General features: G+C 38.8%; 1 protein-coding gene across 1 annotated transcript in view; it reads right to left on the reverse strand.

Annotated features, from left to right (window-relative positions):
- Nucleotides 1-22,439, reverse strand: part of GLG1 (golgi glycoprotein 1) — a 122,119-nt gene that overhangs the window by 25,424 nt on the left and 74,256 nt on the right. Inside the window, exons 3-10 of the mRNA XM_006063316.4 lie at nucleotides 21,049-21,135; nucleotides 16,756-16,971; nucleotides 11,637-11,840; nucleotides 10,525-10,596; nucleotides 9,410-9,593; nucleotides 4,155-4,369; nucleotides 1,797-1,918; nucleotides 255-356 (exon numbers count right to left, since the gene is read on the reverse strand). Of these exons, the coding sequence (XP_006063378.4) occupies nucleotides 255-356; nucleotides 1,797-1,918; nucleotides 4,155-4,369; nucleotides 9,410-9,593; nucleotides 10,525-10,596; nucleotides 11,637-11,840; nucleotides 16,756-16,971; nucleotides 21,049-21,135 (1,202 nt within the window). The remainder of the gene's footprint in view (nucleotides 1-254; nucleotides 357-1,796; nucleotides 1,919-4,154; nucleotides 4,370-9,409; nucleotides 9,594-10,524; nucleotides 10,597-11,636; nucleotides 11,841-16,755; nucleotides 16,972-21,048; nucleotides 21,136-22,439) is intronic.

Here is a 22,439-nt window from a genome sequence, read left to right on the forward strand (position 1 = left end):
TCAGAAACACCTGACCCTGACTGCCAATGTAGTAATTAATGGGGACACGGGGACAGACCTGCAGGGGTGGCCTCTGCCTTTAGATACTGTTCTGAAAGCAAGAAAGAGGTTTTTCTGGAGATCAGAGTGCCAGCTATCTCACAACTTAACAAAAACAAATTACTAGTGATTATTTTTTTTTAAAATGTGAAGGATAGTGACTATCCAGGAGAACAGGCAGAGGCTTAGACTTATTATGGCTTCAGAATACTCACTTCCAATCTCGGGAGATGAAATACTGCAGCTCTAAGAGACGGTGTTCACAATCTTCCACCATTTTCTCTGTGTATAAATGTTCCATCAGGCACGAGAGGATCCTGGGCAGAAAACAGGGGTGAAACTGTAACAAGGGACAGTTCTGGCTCAGAACTCTCACACCAGTACTTCCTTGTCTGCAGAAAAAGCCATTCAGCTATTTTCCTAGGCAATCAGGAACTTACTTTCCCAAGAATCACTCAAATTAACTCAACCTAACTGTGACTCTGCCTTCTATCAACTTCAGAGCCACTTAGCACTGAGGACTCAGCTTATACAAGATCTGTGCGCAGCTGCTTCATAATTCCTGTTTATTATGAGAAACTTCCAACCATACAAGAGTAGAGAATCATAATATCCATCTTACCCTCCCACAGCTTTATCAATCTATGGCCAAGTTTGTTTTAACCCTATACCCCCTTAGATGATATTTTGAAGTAAATCCCAGATACCCTACCATTTCATTTGTAAATACTTCAGCATGTTTCTCTATAATATGAAAACACAATACCTTTATCCATCAAAGAAATTAATTTAAAAATCCTTAATATAATGAAATATCCTGTCAGCTTTCAAATTTTTCCGATTGTCTCATGCCTTTTCACATGTCTGTTCAAATCAGGACCTAGAAAAGGTCTACATCCTGCATTTAATTGATAGTATCTTAAATCTATTTTATCTGTAGGTGTTCCCTCCTCCCCCCTCCCCCACCTCCTTGACAGTTATTTTCCTATTGGTAAACAGTCAGTCTTAACAGTGTTTGTCTACTTCCTCCAACCTCCTTCCTTAAGGAGGAAGACCTTTCTCTAACCTCAGCATATGCATAGCAGAACGAAGAGAAACATGGACTGCATTTGTTTTACACAGTTGGGTACTGCTGGCTGCAAGCTATAAAGATGTTTGCAGAATGGGAAACCTGTTCTTTCTTGCAACCTGGTTTTAAGAGCTATTTGCATATCATATGGAATAAAATCAATACGTGAGACTCCAGTGATTTACCATAGCATTTTACAGCCTTCCTGGATCTTGGATATAACTTCCGAGTTCCCTGTGTCCACAATGAACCCTTCCAACCACCACATTTTGTGTTTTACTTCAAGTATAATTAATTACTCTCTAATAATTGTCAAGAAGCCAATGTATATGAGTCAATATACAAAGGGAATGGAAAGTATACAGCCAAACAAAGCATGTATCATTTTATCCTGAGAGTTTCTCTTTTATTTGGCCATTAAGTAGAATGATTCAGTGACCTAATGTCTAAGACTGCCTTCTCAGTCACTGTCAACAGATATCACGACAAAGCCAGGACTAGGTTCTCTACCTCACAGATGAGGCAGAGCCCAAGTCTCAATCCCAACACTAGTCTTAACAAAAGCTGGTATGTGTTCCTGTTTAATGAAATTTCAATTGTTGAACCATCCGAGTCATTTGAGGATACGTTCCCCTGTTGCGCTGCCAGATACAATATGTGGATAAATACCACAAACAAGATAACCTACATTGGGTCTCCGGATCTTATGTGTTTGCAGGCTGTCTGTATTACAGATTCACAAGCTTCATTCAAAGCTCTATCAATGCGGTAATCTGCACCAGGGTCAGTCTCCTGAATCAGTGTTTGAAGCTGGATTGAAAAAAAAAGAAGGAAGAAAGAAAGTCACTTACCATCTAGGGTGAGCAGTGCTGTATCTTTAATCAGTTCTCAGTACGGTATATCACCATGCACTCTTAACAAAGTACTACGATCGTCACTGGCCAAGCTCAACAGCTCTGGTCAAATACGTTGCAACTGGTTCCTCTACTTTGCAGGATTATAACTCATTGTAGGGATAGCTTGCTTACCTGTATGAACCATCCCTGGATATTTGCAGAACAAAAGAACTTTACAATATAAAAGCTGCCTCTTTCCTCACATCTGTTAATCTAATTATTATAAATTTGATATTTAGTGCCAAGCCAGAGCTGAGTGGAGAAGAGTCAACAGAAGATATTTCCAGTAAAAGATCTGATTTGGTCTTAAAAATCTAGAATTTGAATTTTGCTGCAAAGACACTGGCATAAAACAAGTATACTCTGGTTCATTAAAAGGAGATGTGAGATTTCAGTTGTAAGAAATATCAATTATAGAAAATAAGAACATAATACTACTTATAATTTCCTATTTTTTCTCAACTTTTTTTATATACCCAATAGATAAACCAGAGCTTGTCTATCACAGTATACAGAAAAATACTTGTCATTATGCAGCTGAAAATGAGAATATATTCTTTAACATTTACTTCTGCTTCCAACCTTTGTCATAAAATAAAGTGAAAGCATGAGAAGATGTGCCTCAGATTCTTTTTTTCCTTGTCTTTGAGGAGAAAGCAGTTGGGGCACAGAAGAAAAAGCTCTAAATTAAGGATGAGAAAACCTGCGTTCTATTAATAGTCTGGCACTGCCAGATATTAGCTCTTAGAACAAAGGCAAGTTGATTAACCTCTAAGTTCCAGATTATTTAACTGTGGAGGATTATAACAAAGAATAATATATAGAAGGTTGTGTAAGCTGCAAAGCTTTTCAACAGATTAAAAATAATCATTATTACTACAGATGGGCAGCAGATGGTGTTTTGGGGTGGAAATCTTAAATTACACAAAGCAAATTTGAAAACTACAATCCTTCTGCTTGGGGTTCCCTTTGTTCCAAGTTAAAGAACTGGAGACCTTTCTGTGTCGTGGATTTAGCCTCTGCAGGAGCCTTCTCTGAGCCTCATCCATTTTATCTACATGCGTACAGAGGCTCACACAAAAGCACTGACCCCAGCACATATTTCATCAGAGAACACAGATCAAAGGAAAATGAAAAAAGAAAAATCCCAAATCTGTCTATTCTCAAAGAAGTCAACAAACAAGATGAGAGAAACAGGAAAAATGTCCAGTTTCCTGGGATGGAAGTTATTTATACCAATTCTCTGTGGCAATTTGAAGAAGCTACAAAATGCAGTGGTTAGTCAGTAGGAAGATTATTACTGCTGTCAAATGACTACCAATTTTATTTATGATGTTTGCTGATGAAGACCAAAATATTTACATCTTTTTTTGAGAGACTGTTATTAAGCATCATGCAAGTCTGAAAGTTTCTCTAAGAACTGTATCAGTTAAATATCCCTGACAGGCCAACTCTGAGCATTCTCCGTGCATGCACCAGACTGCAGGTTCTAAAAGATGACAGTGAACGCCCGACAGAACAGGAGGCTAACAGCTCGAGGGACCACCACACCAGCAGCCAGGACAGCAGTGTGGGACGCTAACTACGGGCGTGAATGGTTACGTGATTATACACCCACCAACTGCTTAGAAAAACCCGAGAAAACACTCCCAAAAAATGATTAGTCTGGAGGACAAGCAGCAGTCTCTTTGGTCTAGGAGAGACTGGGCCCAGATTTGTTCAGTCACAGCTGAAAAGAATTTAAGTTCATGTTCACAGGGTATTTGGAAGAGTATATACTCATTAATAATTATTCTGAAGCTTCACAGTTTGTTAACAGATCACTAAATCAAAGCCACCAAGCAGAAAACAAAGAAAATTAATGGTCAACCACAGACAAGTGTGGAAGTCTATTGTATCAAGGAAGGAAACTTTGAGAAACAAATTACTGCAGAACATTCCTCCATCTGACTGAGGATAGATAATGAAGTAGACAACTGAGAACACTTTCTCCCTCTAGATCATCTATCTTCAGTTTTTGCCTAGTTCTTAATACCTAAAGTTCACTGTGATGACACCGATGATCCAGATACATAAGCTCAGGAAGAGGAGGTTCCTCAGCAGATAAAATGTTTTAACAGCAAAAATGGCAGGAGAAAATGGGTCCTTACCGCCTGCTGGCAGTTCATTCCAAGGTTCCCCTTCTCCCCCCGCACCACCTTCATCAGACAGTGCAGGGTCCGCCCTTTCCGATGCAGCCCCGAGCAGTGGTGCTCGATCTCCCCTCGGCAGCTCAGGATGATCTCGGGGCTCAGAGAGAAGTCTTCCATCAACATGCGGCGGTAGTCCAGCATCTCCCCCTGGCACTCGCTGCTCACCTGCCGCCCTGTGCGGAGGCAAGGCACAGCACCGCAGGGCATCAGGGTCAGATGCTGCTGCACATGGGAAGTGCAAGTCTATCCCTCGACTACAACACAGGACTGAAAAGCTGAGAATTCAGCAAAAGCTTTATCAGCATAAAACTCCAAAGACTAGGGTTTACCTTGACAGTGTTCAGTCTTACACAGATTTATACTACTGAACTAATAATGCATGTGTTTTGCCAACAGAAGTCTTATCAGTATAAGATAACTAGTAGAGTGACAATGAAAGCCGGGAAAATCCCTGGCTTACAGCCTCTAAGCTTGTGGGAAACTTCAGATGCTCACTATGGCCCCGCAACTCCTCCTTGAGCTGTCCATGCCATCTGCGAAAACTTATTAAAAAAAACAACAACTTTACCGAGGTATGCTGCCATGATGTGCTCAGTCATGTCTGACTCTGCAGCCCCTGGACTGTAGTCCACCAGGCTCCTTTGTCTATGGAATTCTCCAGGCAAGAACACTGGAGTGGGTTGCCATTTCCTTCTCCAGGGGATCTTCCTGACCCAAGGATCAAATCTGCATCTCTTGCATCTCCTGCATTGTAGGTGAATTCTTTACCACCAAGGTATAAATGACATATAACAAACTACACTTTTAAAAAATATAACTGGATAAGTCTGACATACCAATGGAACCACCACCATAATCAAGATACTGAACATATATCCATCAACTCCAAAAGCTTTCTCACGTTCCTTTAGAATCCCTCCCTTTCCTCTCTACCACTTACCTCATGCCCAGTCAACCACTGCTTTGCTTTCTATGACTACAAATTAGTTTACCAGTTTGCAGTTTTTAGAAGTTCATGTAAATAAGGTTCATATAAATGGAATCACATGCTATGAACTTCTTTTTGGGGTCTGACTTCAGACTTTTTGAGATTCAACCATGAATCAGTAGTGTGTTCCTTTTTACTGTCAAATAATATCATCCTGTTATGTGGTTATACTACAATTTGTTTAAAATCCCTTAAGCCATTTATGGACATTTGGGTTATTTCCAGTGTTGGGCTATTACAAATAAGCTGTTATGAGCATTCATGCACAGGAGTTTATATGGACATGTGCTTTCCCATCTCTTGGGTAAATATCTAGGAGTTAGACGGCTGGGTCATAAGGTAGATGTATACAGAGCTTTTTAAGCAAGTAGCAAACTACTTTCCAAAGTGGCTGTGCCATTTAAATTCCTATCAGCAGTGTAGTTCCAGTTCTTTTACATCCTTGCCAACACTCAATATGGTCAGACTTTTTACTATTAACAAGATTACTGGAGTGGGTAGCCATTCCCTTCTCCAGGGGAATCTTCCTGACCCACGGATCGATTCTGAGTCTCCTGCATTGCAGGTGGATTCTTCACTGTCTGAGCCACCAGGGACTCCCAACAATGTATATAACTTCTATGAATTATCTGTTCATATCCTATGGCCGTGTACTTATTGAGTCTTTTTGTGTTTCCTGTTAATTTGCAGTTTAAGAAGATTATCTATTTTTTTTTTAAATGCCAAATTAGATGTTATACTGTTTTATGATATGCCTTTAATAGTCAACAATCTCCACCTTTACATTTCAGGAAAATTTCATCAAATCAGATCAGATCAGTAGCTCAGTCGTGTCCGACTCTTTGCGACCCCATGAATCGCAGCACGCCAGGCCTCCCTGTCCATCACCAACCCCCAGAGTTCACTGAGACTCACGTCCATCGAGTCAGCGATGCCATCCAGCCATCTCATCCTCTGTCGTCCCCTTCTCCTCCTGCCCCCAATCCCTCCCAGCATCAGAGTCTTTTCCAGTGAGTCAACTCTTCGCATGAGGTGGCCAAAGTACTGCAGTTTCAGCTTTAGCATCATTCCTTCCAAAGAAATCCCAGGGCTGATCTCCTTCAGAATGGACTGCTTGGATCTCCTTGCAGTCCAAGGGACTCTCAAGAGTCTTCTCCAACACCACAGTTCAAAAGCATCGATTCTTCGGCGCTCAGCCTTCTTCACAGACCAACTCTCACATCCATACATGACCACAGGAAAAACCATAGCCTTGACTAGACGAACCTTTGTTGGCAAAGTAATGTCTCTGCTTTTGAATATGCTATCTAGGTTGGTCATAACTTTCCTTCCAAGGAGTAAGAGTCTTTTAATTTCATGGCTGCAGTCACCATCCGCAGTGATTTTGGAGCCCAGAAAAATAAAGTCTGACACTGTTTCCACTGTTTCCCCATCTATTTCCCATGAAGTGGTGGGACCGGATGCCATGATCTTCATTTTTGGAATGTTGAGCTTTAAGCCAACTTTTCCACTCTCCACTTTCACTTTCATCAAGAGGCTTTTGAGTTCCTCTTCATTTTCTGCCATAAGGGTGGTATCATCTGCATATCTGAGGTTACTGATATTTCTCCTAGCAATCTTGATTCCAGCTTGTGTTTCTTCCAGTCCAGCGTTTCTCATGATGTACTCTGCATATAAGTTAAATAAACAGGGTGACAATATACAGCCTTGACGAACTCCTTTTCCTATTTGGAACCAGTCTGTTGTTCCATGTCCAGTTCTAACTGTTGCTTCCTGACCTGCATACAAATTTCTCAAGAGGCAGATCAGGTGGTCTGGTATTCTCATCTCTTGCAGAATTTTCCATAGTTTATTGTGATCCACACAGTCAAAGGCTTTGGCATAGTCAATAAAGCAGAAATAGATGTTTTTCTGGAACTCTCTTGCTTTTCCCATGATCCAGCGGATGTTGGCAATTTGATCTCTGGTTCCTGTGCCTTTTCTAAAACCAGCTTGAACATCTGGAAGTTCACAGTTCACATATTGCTGAAGCCTGGCTTGGAGTATTTTGAGCATTACTTCACTAGCGTGTGAGATGTGTGCAATTGTGCGGTAGTTTGAGCATTGTTTGGCATTGCCTTTCTTTGGGATTGGAATGAAAACTGACCTTTTCCAGTCCTGTGGCCACTGCTGAGTTTTCCAAATTTGCTGGCGTAGTGAGTGAAGCACTTTCACAGCATCATCTTTCAGGATTTGGAATAGTTCAACTGGAATTCCATCACCTCCACTAGCTTTGTTTGTAGTGATGCTTTCTAAGGCCCACTTGACTTCACATTCCAGGATGTCTGGCTCTAGGTCAGTGATCACACCATCGTGATTATCTGGGTCGTGAAGATCTTTTTTGTACAGTTCTTCTGTGTATTCTTGCCATCTCTTCTTAATATCTTCTGCTTCTGTTAGGTCCCTACCATTTCTGTCCTTTATTGAGCCCATCTTTGCATGAAATGTTCCTTTGGTATCTCTGATTTTCTTGAAGAGATCCCTAGTCTTTCCCATTCTGTTGTTTTCCTCTATTTCTTTGCATTGATCACTGAAGAAGGCTTTCTTATCTCTTCTTGCTATTCTTTGGAACTCTGCATTCAGATGTTTATATCTTTCCTTTTCTCCTTTGCTTTTCGCTTCTCTTCTTTTCACAGCTATTTGTAAGGCCTCCCCAGACAGCCATTTTGTTTTTTTGCATTTCTTTTCTACGGGAATGGTCTTGATCCCTGTCTCCCGTACAATGTCACGAACCTCATTCCATAGTTCATCAGGCACTCTATCTATCAGATCTAGGCCCTTAAATCTACTTCTCACTTCCACTGTATGATCATAAGGGATTTGATTTAGGTCATACATGAATAGTCTAGTGGTTTTCCCTACTTTCTTCAATTTCAGTCTGAATTTGGCAATAAGGAGTTCATGGTCTGAGCCACAGTCAGCTCCTGGTCTTGTTTTTGCTGACTGTATAGAGCTTCTCCATCTTTGGCTGCAAAGAATATAATCAATCTGATTTCGGTGCTGACCCTCTGGTGATGTCCATGTATAGAGTCTTCTAGATGTTATACTGTTTTATGATATGCCTTTAATAGTCAACAATCTCCACCTTTACATTTTAGGAAAATTTCATCAAACACCCAGACCATAATCAACATCCTCCAAACTGTCTTCAAAATGTCCTTTGTTTGGTAGTCAGTCGAAGACCATGCACTCTCTCTGGTTGCTATTCTACTGGCTTTTAAGAGATTTTAACTACCCAGATACCAAAAAAAAAAAAAAATCACCACAAACTTCTGAGCTTTAACAACTGATCTTTTCACACCTAACTTTTAATCACTAGTCAACTGTCCCAGCATGATTCATTAACCAGATAGGAACTTCATTTTTAATAACCTATAGTCCATATTAAGAAATATTCTTTTTTTGGAAAAATTTTTTGGCTATGCCAAAAAATGCGGCCTATAGGAGCGAACCCTGACCCCTGCAACAGAAGCACGGAGTCTCAGCCACTGGACCTCCAGGAAGGGCCCAAGAAAAGTTCTTTCTTAAGGACCCTGACCTTTAAACATCCTTCTTGATTCCTTTGTCAAGGATTCACTTTTGGACTGAACAGACTCTGAGTCTGACCTTATGAGATAATCCTTTCTTTCTTTTCTGTTTAATTTCTTGATAAACACTGTTAGACTAATAATAGTACTTATCACTTATCATATGCTAAGTGCTATGTCAAATAACCTCGTTCAGTCCTCATAAGAACTCAACACAGGTAATGTATTTTTGTTTTATAGATAGAAAAATGAGATTTAGAGAGATTACGAAACATAAACAATGGTCACCCAGCCAGTTAGTTTGCTGAAAGAGTCATAATTTGAAGTCATGAAGTCTCTGACCCAAAACTAATGTGCTAAATCATTATACTTCCCTGACTCTCCTAAAACTGCTGTGCCACAAGCATTTTAAAAATTAAAATTTGAATTTGAGAAATAAACCTTAAAAAAAAAAAAAGCTGGGACGTAAAGAAAAACAGAATTTAAGGCCATTAAGAGGAAAGGCCTTCAACAAGACTGAGGGCCTCCAAGCCCTCAGCCTAGAGTTCTGCTTCCATAGAAAGAGTCTTGAGTCACAGGAACAGGTATACTCAAAAGAGCTAACACAGGAGCAAAGATCCAAAAACGCGTGGAAAAGATAAAAAGAAATGAACTCTCACCTCTATGCACAGCTGACTCCAGACACATCAGAAGGTAGGAGAGCCTGGCTTCCCGGGACCGGGGAAGGTTTTCCACGTTGCACCGGTATTTCTTCAAGTCACTCTTACAGGATTTGGCCAGTGAATAACTGACTTTATAATCCTGGGCAATCAGCTTCTGGCGGGTTGTTAGTGCTTCTCGACACTGAGGAGAGAGTGCAGCAGGAGAGCTGTGAGACTGCTCACGTGGTCCAGCCGCTCACATGTCCCTCTAAGACAAGCAGAGGCTCATGGCCAGGCACAATAAGCAACTGCAGTCATTAGCAAAATGTCTGTGTTTAAGTTTGGTTAAAAATGAGCACAAGTGTGCTGAAACAGAGTGGCAGGAAGCAGCGATACACGAGTGGGCAGCCCTGGAATCCTACGGTGAGCTGCTGACTGCAGCAGCAGCAACTGTGCAAACATAAGTATCTGGTGGTTCTCATACATCAACGTGGCAATGTGATCTTTTCCTCGTCAACAAATGTCCGTAAAGTAAATTCCACCAGAATGAAAGGGGCAACGTACATAACGCTCTGGAAGTTCCACTCTGTACTTTTTAAACATAATTATTCAACAGTAAATGATATAAGGAACCGAAATAAAAAATAGTTCTTCAGCTGCACAGCAAAGTAAATGACAAGACAGCAAGGCCCAAAATAATTACTTTTAAAAATCATAAGAGTCTCTTGCAAGCATTGAGGGACAGAGGACTAACAGTAATGAGAATGCTTCATGAGACAGCTGCTGAAAAATTCAATCGCTGATTACCTATGAAGCACATTGGTTTGATTAGTTGAAACTTCTTGAGTGCACAGGGATGGGTTCAGTGTGACTTTGATTAAAATTATTTGATTTTACTCCCCAAACTGATTCCCCATTGACTTCCCTAAGTCCAGATATCACGAGAAGCTTCACTTTTTTCGTTTAAATGTAATATGCTTTGGTTTCCTACTAAAGGCCCCGTATTTTATTTCTGAAAGGTTAAGCTGTATCAGTATTTTATATTTTGGTATGAGTTTATATTGTTTGAGAGGATTTAAGAAAGCTTTTAGGAAAATGAATAAAATGCTGATCTGTTTCAAAGAAATACTTACTTTTTCACTCATGGACTCTTCAAATTTATGGTTAAAGAGGCACTTATATACTCTGCCTTCACCAGCTTGTGTCTGTAAGATGGAATACAACACCATCACCATCACCATCATCACTAGCTAAGTAGTTATGCTGGGCATAATCCATAATCTTATATAGGACTTTCTATTAAATTATTATAATGCTGACTATCTTTGAACACATGACTCAGCCATTTACAAAATTTAGCAGCCTTTGAAAGAAAACAATGATTGCAGTAAATATGGAAAAAAATTTTCCCATGGCGTTTGGCTCCTGTCACATGTTCCCAGATGTACTGTTAATTAGTGAACCAAGAGAAGGGTCAATGAGTCTCCCTTCTTGTAACTTAATGTTGCTGCGGCTGCTGCTGCTGCTAAGTCGCTTCAGTCGTGTCCGACTCTGTGCGACCCCATAGACGGTAGCCCACCAGGCTCCGCCATCCCTGGGATTTTCCAGGCAAGAACACTGGAGTGGGTTGCCATTTCCTTCTCCAATCTAGAGTCAGTAAAACTCTGGCAGTGGCTCTGTTCAGTGGCTCTGATATATTAATTCACAACAGCAGACAGAGTGGGAACACACACAAGACACTCTCAGTCCTTTGTGGTAAAGGTGGAGATTATTTCTGACTACAGGGTTAGAAAGTTGTTCTATAGAGTATGCAGGGAGCAACCAAGGACTTGGTTTTAAAAGTTAGCTGCCTGCTATTTCCTTCATCTTAGCCCAAACTACCTCAAGATAAATATGTAACATGGCCAAGTTTTAGCCATGGGATACACGTGAATGGGATTCCCTGGTAAGATAGGATTCCTATATGTAAATTAGAATCCCAAGAACTGAATTGAGAAGTGAGATAAAGTAGAAAGAACATCGCAGTGGAGACTGAAACCAAGTGTTCCCTAGATATTACCTCCGGCCTGAGCAGCCAGTACCCAGATAACTTCCTGTTTTCTTGGGACCTACTCCACCTTCCATTTCAGTGGCTTTTCTACATGTGACAGTGTTGGTTTAATTTTGGAATCAAGTATCCAAAAAAAAAAAAAAAAAAAACTAGGAAGAAAGAAACCAAAGAAGAACAGTTTCTGAGCTGACTCACATTTTCACAAAAACGTTCCCGGTCATCTCGACAGGCAAAATACAAATGCCGGTCCAAGTGAAAGTCGTCAGAGGACAGCTCTGCCACCCGGAGAATGGCTTTCTTGCAGAGTTCAGAGACTTGAATCTTAGGGTCTCGTTCTTCCGCTTCCTTCACCAGGCCTTTCTCCAAGCATGATACCACCTCGCCCTGTGAATGTGCATCCTAAAATAGCAAGGACACAACCATTTTAAAACTCTCACCAACATGAGCTTCAAAATAAACATCATTTAGTTAAAACAAACACAAAACAACAACAAAAACCCTCAACACAGAAGTTTACCAATGTTCCACTGAGACACAGGGTGGGGTCCAATCTCACTGTGGAAGTTACAGCAGATGCCCTTGATAATCTTTGGTAAGAATGTTAATACTTGAGAGCTATCAACAGAAATACAGATTCTGGGAAATTTAAGTCTATTCAGTTTGTACTAGAAACAGAAACCTGACTTTTAGAGTTTAAAATGTCAGAATTTCTTTCTTTTTTTGTGACTGCACCACACAACATGTGGGATCTTAGTTCCCCAGAGACTGAACCCACATCCCCTGCAGTGGGAGCACGGGGTCAACCACTGGACCACCTGGGAAGTCACAAAATGTCGAAACTTTAAAGAATCTCTGTTCATTTACCTCTAAGAGCTACGTGTTTCTCAAATAACAGTGCTTTAGTCAAGTTTAAAAAATAAGACAAACCACGAAATTTAATGAGGAAATATGCTATAGAGACCCTCTTTCTCTATTTTCTATTGTCCACAAAGACCCCCACTTTTAGAGTAATGTTCACTTTGATGTTTTACATTTATCTTAATGTGATTAACAAGATTACCACCAAGTATGCAAACTGCTTTTGAGAGCTTTCCTAAAACCGTCCAATTATCTTTAAGTGTACATTGCATCAACCCCATAGCAACCACGACATGAAAAATTTTCCCTAAACATTTTCAGAGTTCTAATCTTCTATACTAAGAAGATATGCTTCAAAAACTTGAGAGGTATATCTATAAATACAGCAAACCAAAGCAACAGAAAATAGAGTGCCATCATTTACTGACACATATACACACACAGGCACATAAAATCTCATTATAGTAAAATACCACATTTATGAGGTCATCTGTATGTAAGACTCCTAAAATTAGGTAGGGAAACACTTATTTTACTAAAATTTCAATTCAACAAAAAACCATGTATTTTTCCATTTTGCTGTAATAGGGTTTGTTCCATAGCACATTCATCTCCAAGTACTTTCTAGAAAATGTTCATGTTCTCTCCTAATACACTTGTGAAAGGGAATAAGAGCTGTGATACCTAGAGTGCAGTTGAATAAACAGAGTTGCAGAGCATCAGGCACCCAGCTAACAGGCCACCATTGTTTTTTATGGACCTTGGAGTTCCATGAAACTCCTACAATTTGTATGTGGGTTATGCGTATTTTTCCTGAGGAGAGTTTGTAGCTTTCATTAAATTTCAAAGGTTTTTTAATCCAAAAAAGCTCAGGAAGCACATTACACGGGCATATTCTCGTGCCTTCCTATTTTCTGTCTGTAGCTCAAACTCTGTCAATAGCTTGAAGATTCCATCCAATGCTTAGAAATCTGAGATGACCAAAAAGTATTATTAGGGAGTAATTCTGAAGGGACAAAAGAAACTCTGATGGACAACTGAAAAAAAGATAAGGAGAGAGAGGAAAGTGGACACAAACCCCAGAAATTCAGGCTTAAAACAAACCTGTGATAACAAAGATTTGGAAACATATCAATCACTTATTATTTACAGTTTACAAAAGACTATAATACACACGATTTTATGGTATAAAATCATGTCTTATACCAAGTCAAGTAGCTCATAAAACACCTTACTGAGATGGTCACTAGCAATTAGGTCATAATCGCACAAAAGAGACTGAAAATAACAGCACGTGTGTCAACTCTCCATTTAGACTTACTTAGCCTTTAGTCCTGGCTTCACAGGTCAAGAAACGATTTCCCTGCAAAGGATCTAAATGTTTCTCTGTATATTTAGGGTTCACAATTGTTTAAACATAGCAGCGTCACAGCGTGAGACCCTCTAAGGAATGTGAAATGTAATTTTAATTATAGCAATTACAGTACCACATATTGGCATTAGGCCAAAACATCACCTCCATCCATTAGATGTTCTCTTTTATTATTATTCGTAACTTTAGATAATTTTTTCAAATAAAAGATTTTTCAGGAATTCTTCTCAGTTCCCCAGAGTCTCAGCTTTCCAGGTCAGCCAGTTTGAGTTACAAAACTCAAATGTATGCAAATATTTGATAAAGAAGACTGTAGGGCTATTACCGAATACAAATGAAAGCAAGGGGCTGTACACCAGCATATAATATACAAGAAATGAAGTTACCTGGGCTTAGATTTTAAAAAGGTAACTTCTTAATATGCAAGCTTGACATATGCATAACAAATAATCCTGTAAATGGAGTTACAGTGAATTTTTAAAATTCTACTGTGGTGAGACAGATGTTAGTCTTAAAACTAGTTAGTATACAGTGTCCATGTAAGTGCTCAGCAGTTCAGCAGGTAATATTTTTTCTTCCATATATCTTGTGCTTTAAAAAAATATATGTTTTTGAAAGACCAGAGAATGACAACACAAATCAGAAAAACGGGCAAGAACTGAGTTTTCATCTCTGCTATTAATTATTCTCCATTTCAACATCTGTGATGTTTTTTGTGATCTACCTCTCTAGACAGAGACAAAAATCTGAACTATTCACAGTAGTTGGTTTTAAAGGAGAGAATGATGGAATGATACAACTACTGAGTGAAAAGTATAGAAGTAGTGATAAGGAGGCACACGGCCACAATTAAGCTCCTGTATTGGATGTCACATTCTGCTTTCTCTTCAGATGATATGAATTATTTACATTTACTTTCAAAGATCTGCTTTTTCTTTTTAAAAATAATTATTAAAAAATATTTATTTAGAAAATTCCAAGTTTTATTAAATATATAGCTTTTATTTTAAAATTTTGCATATTCTAATCTTTTGGAAAAAAATCATTATAGTTTTCAAATCATGACATTTAAATGTTCATACAAGAGGCAGGGTACTAATAGATTAACCATGACCCCTCTTCTCTGACTTTTGGAGGTCAGTTGAAAGCCAGTCACAGGGGAGACTGCAAGCTTCAGGGCAACAAATTTAAACCTGATGAGTGTGTTCTCTTCTGTGGTCAGAAGCTGATTTATTAATTTTCAGAATAATTTTCATATCTAAAAAACTTGACTTCAGAGAAGTCAACTATATTTAGAAAAGGCAAGGGAGGGCTGAAGACAGACTGCTATCATTTTTAAACTTGGCTGCAGCATTAGCATGAGGGGCCTGGTGAGCTACATACAGAGTCGCAAAGAGTCAGATATAACTGAGCGTGCGCACACGCATGTGCACACACACACATGCAGAAAAGAACATGCTTTTTCATTAGTCCATCTAGGGTGCTAAGGTGAGGGCCTGGTATAAAGAGAAATTCATCTAACTAGCAGGTACAACAGAAGATGAAAATTACAAAATGTGCTTTTGGATGTCCCATATAACATTTTTTATTTTAACAAAGCTGAAAAATCAACACTCACTGTCACATCTTTGGGCTCTGGCACTACTATTTTCTGCCACTGTTCAAGTCAATACAGATTTAGTAACTCATACACAAAACCTGCCAAAAGCAGGTTTCATCTGGACAATCCAGATTGCTATTGGGAAGCCAATGAGCAACTATCTTGGTGGGCAATGGGGAAGAACTACTACAGGGAGAGGTGGATCATCTGTTCTACAGCATGGACCACTGACCACAAATAGGACAATGTGCCATCACTAAGTGTGTCTGGAACACTTATGCGAAGATTTTTAAGAGTGAGACAGAACTGGATATTAATCCTTGGCACTATAAAGTCAGTCACAGGAGCTTCTGAATTATCAGGGTGACTTAAGTGCTTTTGTGTCATTTCTAAAATGTGTTGGGAAAGCCAAGAATCAGTCTTCTTTATTAAAACTGGCCTCTCATGAGCTGCCTGGAAGCTGTAAGCCAGTCCACAGAGCTCTCAAGATAGACTCAGGTGCCCTGGGAAGGGGCCAGAGCCTTGTGCTGGTATGAAGCAAAGGGTATTTGGGGACAGCCAGACAATGACCAGCCCTCAAAACTTCATCTGAACTGGTGTGTGCAGTTCCAGAATTCTACCACCACGTCCCAGCCAAGAATGGAAGCCTGCAAGCAGTGCCCTGAACAAACAGAGGGCAAGGAGACAAATGGGTTTTGCTCTCATACTCCCTAAACAGCAGATTAATGAGCAGCGGCAATTAACAGCTGATGCCATCCACAGGTCTCAGCTACCTCTCCCACCGAAACCTACTACTTCTCAGGAGTTTTCACTTCTGCTGAGCAAATGGATTAAGCACAAACCTGACTGATCCTCCACTGTGACCTTTTGGACAACAGACCAATAAGAACAAAAGAAAAATCAGATATAATTAACAAGCAAGAAACTAGGGAGTTATTTTCTTTCTTGTCTTTACTAAAACTAGTTCTGACATGAAGATAACACATATCCTATTTACAGAGTACCTTTCTTTTGACAAGCTAAAAGTACCCTTCACATATTTTAAAATTTTCTAATATTTAAATATGCTCTCTTTTGTACTGGTGTGTTTATTAAGTAATTTTTTTAGACAACAGTGAGGTATATGCTAAGAAAGGTTAGAAAACTTGAGTCTCTCCTAATCCAACTACTTTTCCCTCCAGACCACCGACAGCTTTTCCAGAGGAACATTACAAGTAAGAAATGGTAGCTGGTTTTCCATTTTGAAGGTAATACTAATCTTAGCAGATATTAATTCCTCTACTTCCCCACATAGTATTGAAACATTTGGTTACAAACAGATAAAGTGCATCCACAGGCAAACTAGCCTTAGATACTGGGGCTGTCTGGACCTCAACTTTGAGTCCAATGCCAGCTCTAAATCTTCTCCATGCCAGTTATACAAAGCTGCTCATTCATCAAATTTGTAAGATCCCTTTGGTGAAGCCAGTGAAGTAGCGAGATACCTTTTCTCCAAGGCGAATGCTCCCGCATTTCAGAATGTTGATGTCATTTTTGCAGTCATCCATGAAGCCACAGATGAGCCGGTAGTCACTGAAAATGATGGCTGTCATCTTGGTGATGTACTGGTGGCACTGGAACTCAGTGATGTTGCCGCGGTGATCCACCAAGCAGGAGACCAAGTACCCTTTTCCAAATGGCTCATCAGCGCACTCTTTGATCTGCTCAAAGGAAAGTGGCTGTTTTACGAAAGCATTCTATTCTCTTACCAAACCACCTTTATGAAAGAGAGAATGATATCTTCTTGTTTCTTCTTGAAAGAAAGAAAAGGAAAACACTTGAGAAATGCTTTTGTTGTTAAGAAAACAGTGTGTGTGCTATGCTATTAAGACTTTTGCACTTTCTAGGAAATATCTTATTAATGTGTTTTACAAGAAAATACATAAACAAATGCGTAGGTAAAATCCAGGTTTAAATGAAGTAAAACAGCTTTTTTAAAAAAAAATTCAGTTTACTGAGAAAATTTCTTAAAATGCATTTTATTGAAAAGAGTTTTTGACAGCTCTTTTTAAATGATTCTTCTGAGAATTACCATTACCCATGCAAAGAATGCAATGGATAGTGATATGATTAATCTAAGGCATAGGTCTGAAAAACAGGTGCAGAACTAAAGTCCAACTGCATATCTCATGCCAACCTACACAGCAAACTATTATTGTTAGATAAACCTAATTACTAAAGGGGGGGTACGATTTTACCTCTCGACATGACATTAATGTGTTCTGAATTAACTATGGGTTTGGGCATTTTTTTCTTTCCGTAGTGCTAGTTTACTTAGAAAATAGATAAGACAGAAGGAAAACACGTGGAGGACTTAACTTCGTAAAAAGGCAGATTATTTACTTTCCGTTTTTAACGTCTGGCAAATAAATTTCAACTTAATGCGTCTCTGCAGTTGTCATCAACGGCAATTTGTAAATAACACTGAAGGCCTAACTAATGGAGATGAGCAGAATTAAAGTAGAAAAGGAAGTGGGCATGTTTTTTAACTGAGCAGACTCCCAGCTTCACCACTGTGGTCTGAAACAGAAGCATGTTTAAAAATGATGTTCAGTGCAGTCTGGCAAGAAGTCTAGGAAGGGCAAGGCCATTGCAATTCTAATTTGGGTCGTTTAGACATATGATCTAGTGGATCAAGCAAAAGTGGCCCCACATGGGTAGTGTCTCTGCAAAGTGCATCCAAAACCACAAGTCCTAAGGAAGGAAATTAGGCTAAAAATGTTGAAGTTCAATCATAAAAAGTGCAATCTACTTACAGGGTTTTAAGGTTGAATTATAAAGCACAGAGGGTTGTTTGGAAAACGCCTACTGCATTTGGAGAAATTAAAAACAAACAAAAACAGCAGTTTTGACAAGAGGAAGGAGCCAAACGTAAATGTTTATTTTTAATATAAATGAGAAGGGAATGTTTTGTTGGTTTTTTTCTGACCAACAGAGACCATTCTCCATTCTTATACCACCTCTGGTAAACATGTACACTTGATAAGACAAATACAATCTCCTTTTCCAGAAGGCACAGGGTGAAGGCCACACCACACGCTAATAGTCCTATAAGCCACTGGGTCTCTTCATGCTTAACCCCAGTGTTAAATTCAGAGCAAGTCAAAGACTCAGTTCAAGACAGAAAATTGTGTTTATTTTCAAAGAAGCAAACTTGGGAAATTAAACAGCCTCACACTGGCTTCAAGAGGCAGCAGAGATCTTCAACAGTCAACAAGCTGAATGCAATTCTTTCAGTTTAACCTTGGGCTCTGTTTTTTGATGACGCCTAAGAAGAGGGCCATAAATGTACTTCCAAGAAAAGGGTTTTTTTGTTTGTGATTTTTTAAAAAAGTAAAACAGAGGTAAGTTTCAAAAGTAAAAGGAGAAATAACTGCTTAAAAATCTCAGTGTTTATAATTCAACTAATGAAAAAAGCCCTGCATCAAAGAAAAAACAGGACTAGTGGAAGACACCTGGGTTTTTTTGTTTTTTTTTTCCACCTGGGTTTTTAAAACAACGAAGAGCAAGTATTCAGACAGGCTCTATTAGGCAATCAATGGTTTAAAAATCTGAAGAAAGACTGCTAGACATTTTGAATTGAAGCCTGAATAAGAAATTAAATGTATATTTAGCTTCAATCACCTGAGATTTTACTGAAACCCAGAGATGTTGTACCTATCTGTATTTTAGTCCACCACCAATCACAACCAGATGTAGTGTCTGAATTAAAATTTTATGCTTTTTTCCAACCACTGTATTGGAGAGAAGTTTAAAAACAACAACAACAAAAAAACTTCTAAGAATAACAATGAAAAACAGCATTACATCATCAACATATTTATGAATGGAAGTCAAGTCTGATGTGGCTGGGGAGCAGATTCTTAAGGAACCATTAGAGAAACGCTACAGTTACTCTACTTTGACATACTGCAAGAGAAAAGCAGGCAATATTTGACTCAATCATGGAAAGTAAATAAAAAGTTCAGTTTGCAGTCTTCAGTATTTTTATGATGCTGTTTTTCTCCTTGGAAGAATAACTCCAAAATTAAAAGAGAAGAGGGAAATGTAGAATAACATGTTTTATTTTTCCTGATAATTAATTTTTCTGACTTCAATATGATCTCCCTCTATAGAGGGCGAAGTACCCCTGTTACATGAATCTGTTATAAAACCACAACATCCTCCAAAAGATTACAAGAGGGTCATAACGTAGCACACACATTACAAGGAAGCCAGTTTTATTTACTTACTTATTTGGTTATGCCCAGGCAGCATGTGGGATCTTAGTTCCCTGACCAGGGACTGAACCTGTGCCCCCTGCGGTGGAAGCACAGTCTTAACCACTGGACCATCAGGGAAGTCCCAACAGTTTTATTTTATAAATACAGATAAAACCAACAAAGGGTGAAATTATTCTGACGAATCTGCATATTCTCTGAGCTAAATTTCCACATGGCACTCAAACTGGAATGTATAGTCAGTCACATAGCGAGCCAAGGGAGTTTGAGGTACGTAATACCGCATCTAAAAGCTGAGTATCAAAGTTTTAAAATAAGCAATTCTATTCTGAAGCCCCAACATATTTGATGAAGGGTCACTGCTTTAACATATCTGATTCAGTAGTAGAAGGTTTGAGGAAGAAAGCAGGTTCTCCAAGATCCCATAAAGAGCTAAGTAACGTACATAAGCTGAGGACTTACCTGGTTGGAGTAGGGTGTTCCCTAAGAGCTCAAGAGAAGATGGTCCTAACTTAAGTCATCAATAAGGTAGTGAGGGGATTTCCCTGGTGGTCCAGTGGCTAAGACTCTGAGCTCCCAATGCAGGGAGCCCAGGTTCAATCCCTGATCAGGGAACTACATCCCACATGTCACATCAAAAGATCCCACAACTAAGACCCAGAGCAGTCAAATAAATAAACATATTAAAAAAAAAAAAAGGTAGTTTGGGGACAAATCTATATAATGCAAGATCTCTGATTATTAACTTGGAGATAGAAAAGTAGCAATTATTTCTTTTGTGATTCTTTCAGTATGTAGAAATCCCCAATTTCATAGATTTCTACCACTAATTCTAAAAAAGAAAATAAATTACAATTTTCAATACCACAATTTTCACTAATATCATTTGATATTTACACTGAGCCAAAAGAAGTAATAGAAAAATATCACCAATTAATGTAATATTAATTACATTATATATATATACACACACATATACACATCACCATACATGTAATATTATACACATTTTCAGTAATTATTTTTGTCTTTATATACAATATTCATTTATAACAACATATATAACTTTTTCACAAACCTATCTAATGCTAACTCCTATTATTTGGAGCATATGCCTCTGTGGTTCAACTGGCCCAAGTGCACAGCCAAAATGCTTAGGACTGCTTATGAGCCTCCCGGGAAACCGCCTTGACACGCCTCAGTCACAAGCAGACTGTACAGCGTGTGAGAGCACTCACTGATGACAGGAGTGACTGTGTTCTCCATTTGGGGACAAAAAGCCTGACTGCCAGCCTGCCCGAATCAACAGCATCCTACTGTGAGTGCAGACTAAGAAAAAGAAGTCTAATTACACACACCCCCGCCTTGGTCTATCTCTGAACCAAGACATACGTGAATGCAAGAGAAGTAGAGTAACTGAATCACTCGTTCCTCCCTCAATGACTGGTCTGGTCAACAGATGTCATTTTCTCTTTCAGGTCATTAAAGATCCACAGAATTCTTTCTTTCACTACCCACCTCTGATATTGTAGACTTGCAAACTTCTCTGGCCACAGATTCAAATTTTGGATCTGTAGTTAGGTTCAGCTTGTAATTCCATAACAACTAGGTACAAGAGAAAAGAACACAAAAAAACAAACAAAAAACTTAGAACAGCATGAAATTTAACATTAGTGGTTACTATAAATGATAAAATTCCATTATACAGTCAGATAAGGCATATTTACACCGGTTAATGAACAAAAAGTAAGATTAAAATGTCACTGTATTTATAAATAAAAGGAAAAAATGTGGAAACAAAATAAAGCACTACCATTCAAAACATATACTTTTTTCTATTTTTACTTAAGGACAAATTTTTTTAAGTCAAGAAAAAATTAAAATGAAAATTCCTGATAAGAGTTTTTCCAAGAAAATATAAATAGATGTACATGCAAAATTCTTCTTAAATCAAAAAGTCTAACACAGAAACTCAGAACTGGAAGGCTACGTTGCAGATTTCACAACCAACAGTGCTTTTCACATGCTTTTTATGAAGGAATGTCGTCCAGAGTCTAATTTCCAAGTGTATCTTTCTTTATTCCTCTAAAACCCTCAACTTGACAAGTACATGATAAGGTCTGTTTTACACAACTGTTTCAACGCTTCAAACTATGAAATCTCTAAAGCCATTACTATTCACAGGTGAAGGCTGAATATTACTTTATCTTTGTGGCTGCAGTTAAAAAATTTCAATACATGATTCAATTTCTGAAAAGTAGCAAAAATGAGCTCTTTAACTCTGCTCAGATGGAGAAACAGAGCAGGGGCTTTCTATGATGCAGGACACGGAGGAGCCTTTTTCTCAGGCTGCCTCATTCCATGACTAAAGAATACAATCACTCATTCACCGACTCACTCAAACATCTGCTTAGCACTTCTGATGATGTATCACACACAGTCTAATCTCAAGGGCTTCACCAACTATTACAGGAAACAGAAGCAAATGTTTGAACACATACAGAGTTAGGAAATGGAGGTTAAAGCAGGAGGAAAAAGACAAAGACTGTCCAGTGGTATCTATGGTCAATGGCTGGCAATGTGACTAAGTACAATATGTGGTTAATTGAATCACAAGATGTCACAGCAGTAATGCAATCAGACTTACAAATCTTTTTTTTTTCTTTAAATAGTTTTTGAGGTTGTGTTATATTTTAAAAACCCTACCCCCTGTTCATGTTTTCTTCTACTGTTTTTGTGGTGTTTTACTTTAAATCTCTGACTTATCTAGACCTTACCTAGAATAAGTCATCAACTTAAGCAGCCAATCTGCTTCTCTGTTCTTGCAGTCTCCCATTCAAAATACCAAATAATGTGGAGGTGGAGTGATTTCTTCCAGTACTGTCAGATATAGAACTACTCCTCTTTGA

Source organism: Bubalus bubalis, chromosome 18 (assembly GCF_019923935.1).
Source record: "Bubalus bubalis isolate 160015118507 breed Murrah chromosome 18, NDDB_SH_1, whole genome shotgun sequence".
In the NCBI taxonomy this organism is placed as follows: domain Eukaryota; kingdom Metazoa; phylum Chordata; class Mammalia; order Artiodactyla; family Bovidae; genus Bubalus; species Bubalus bubalis.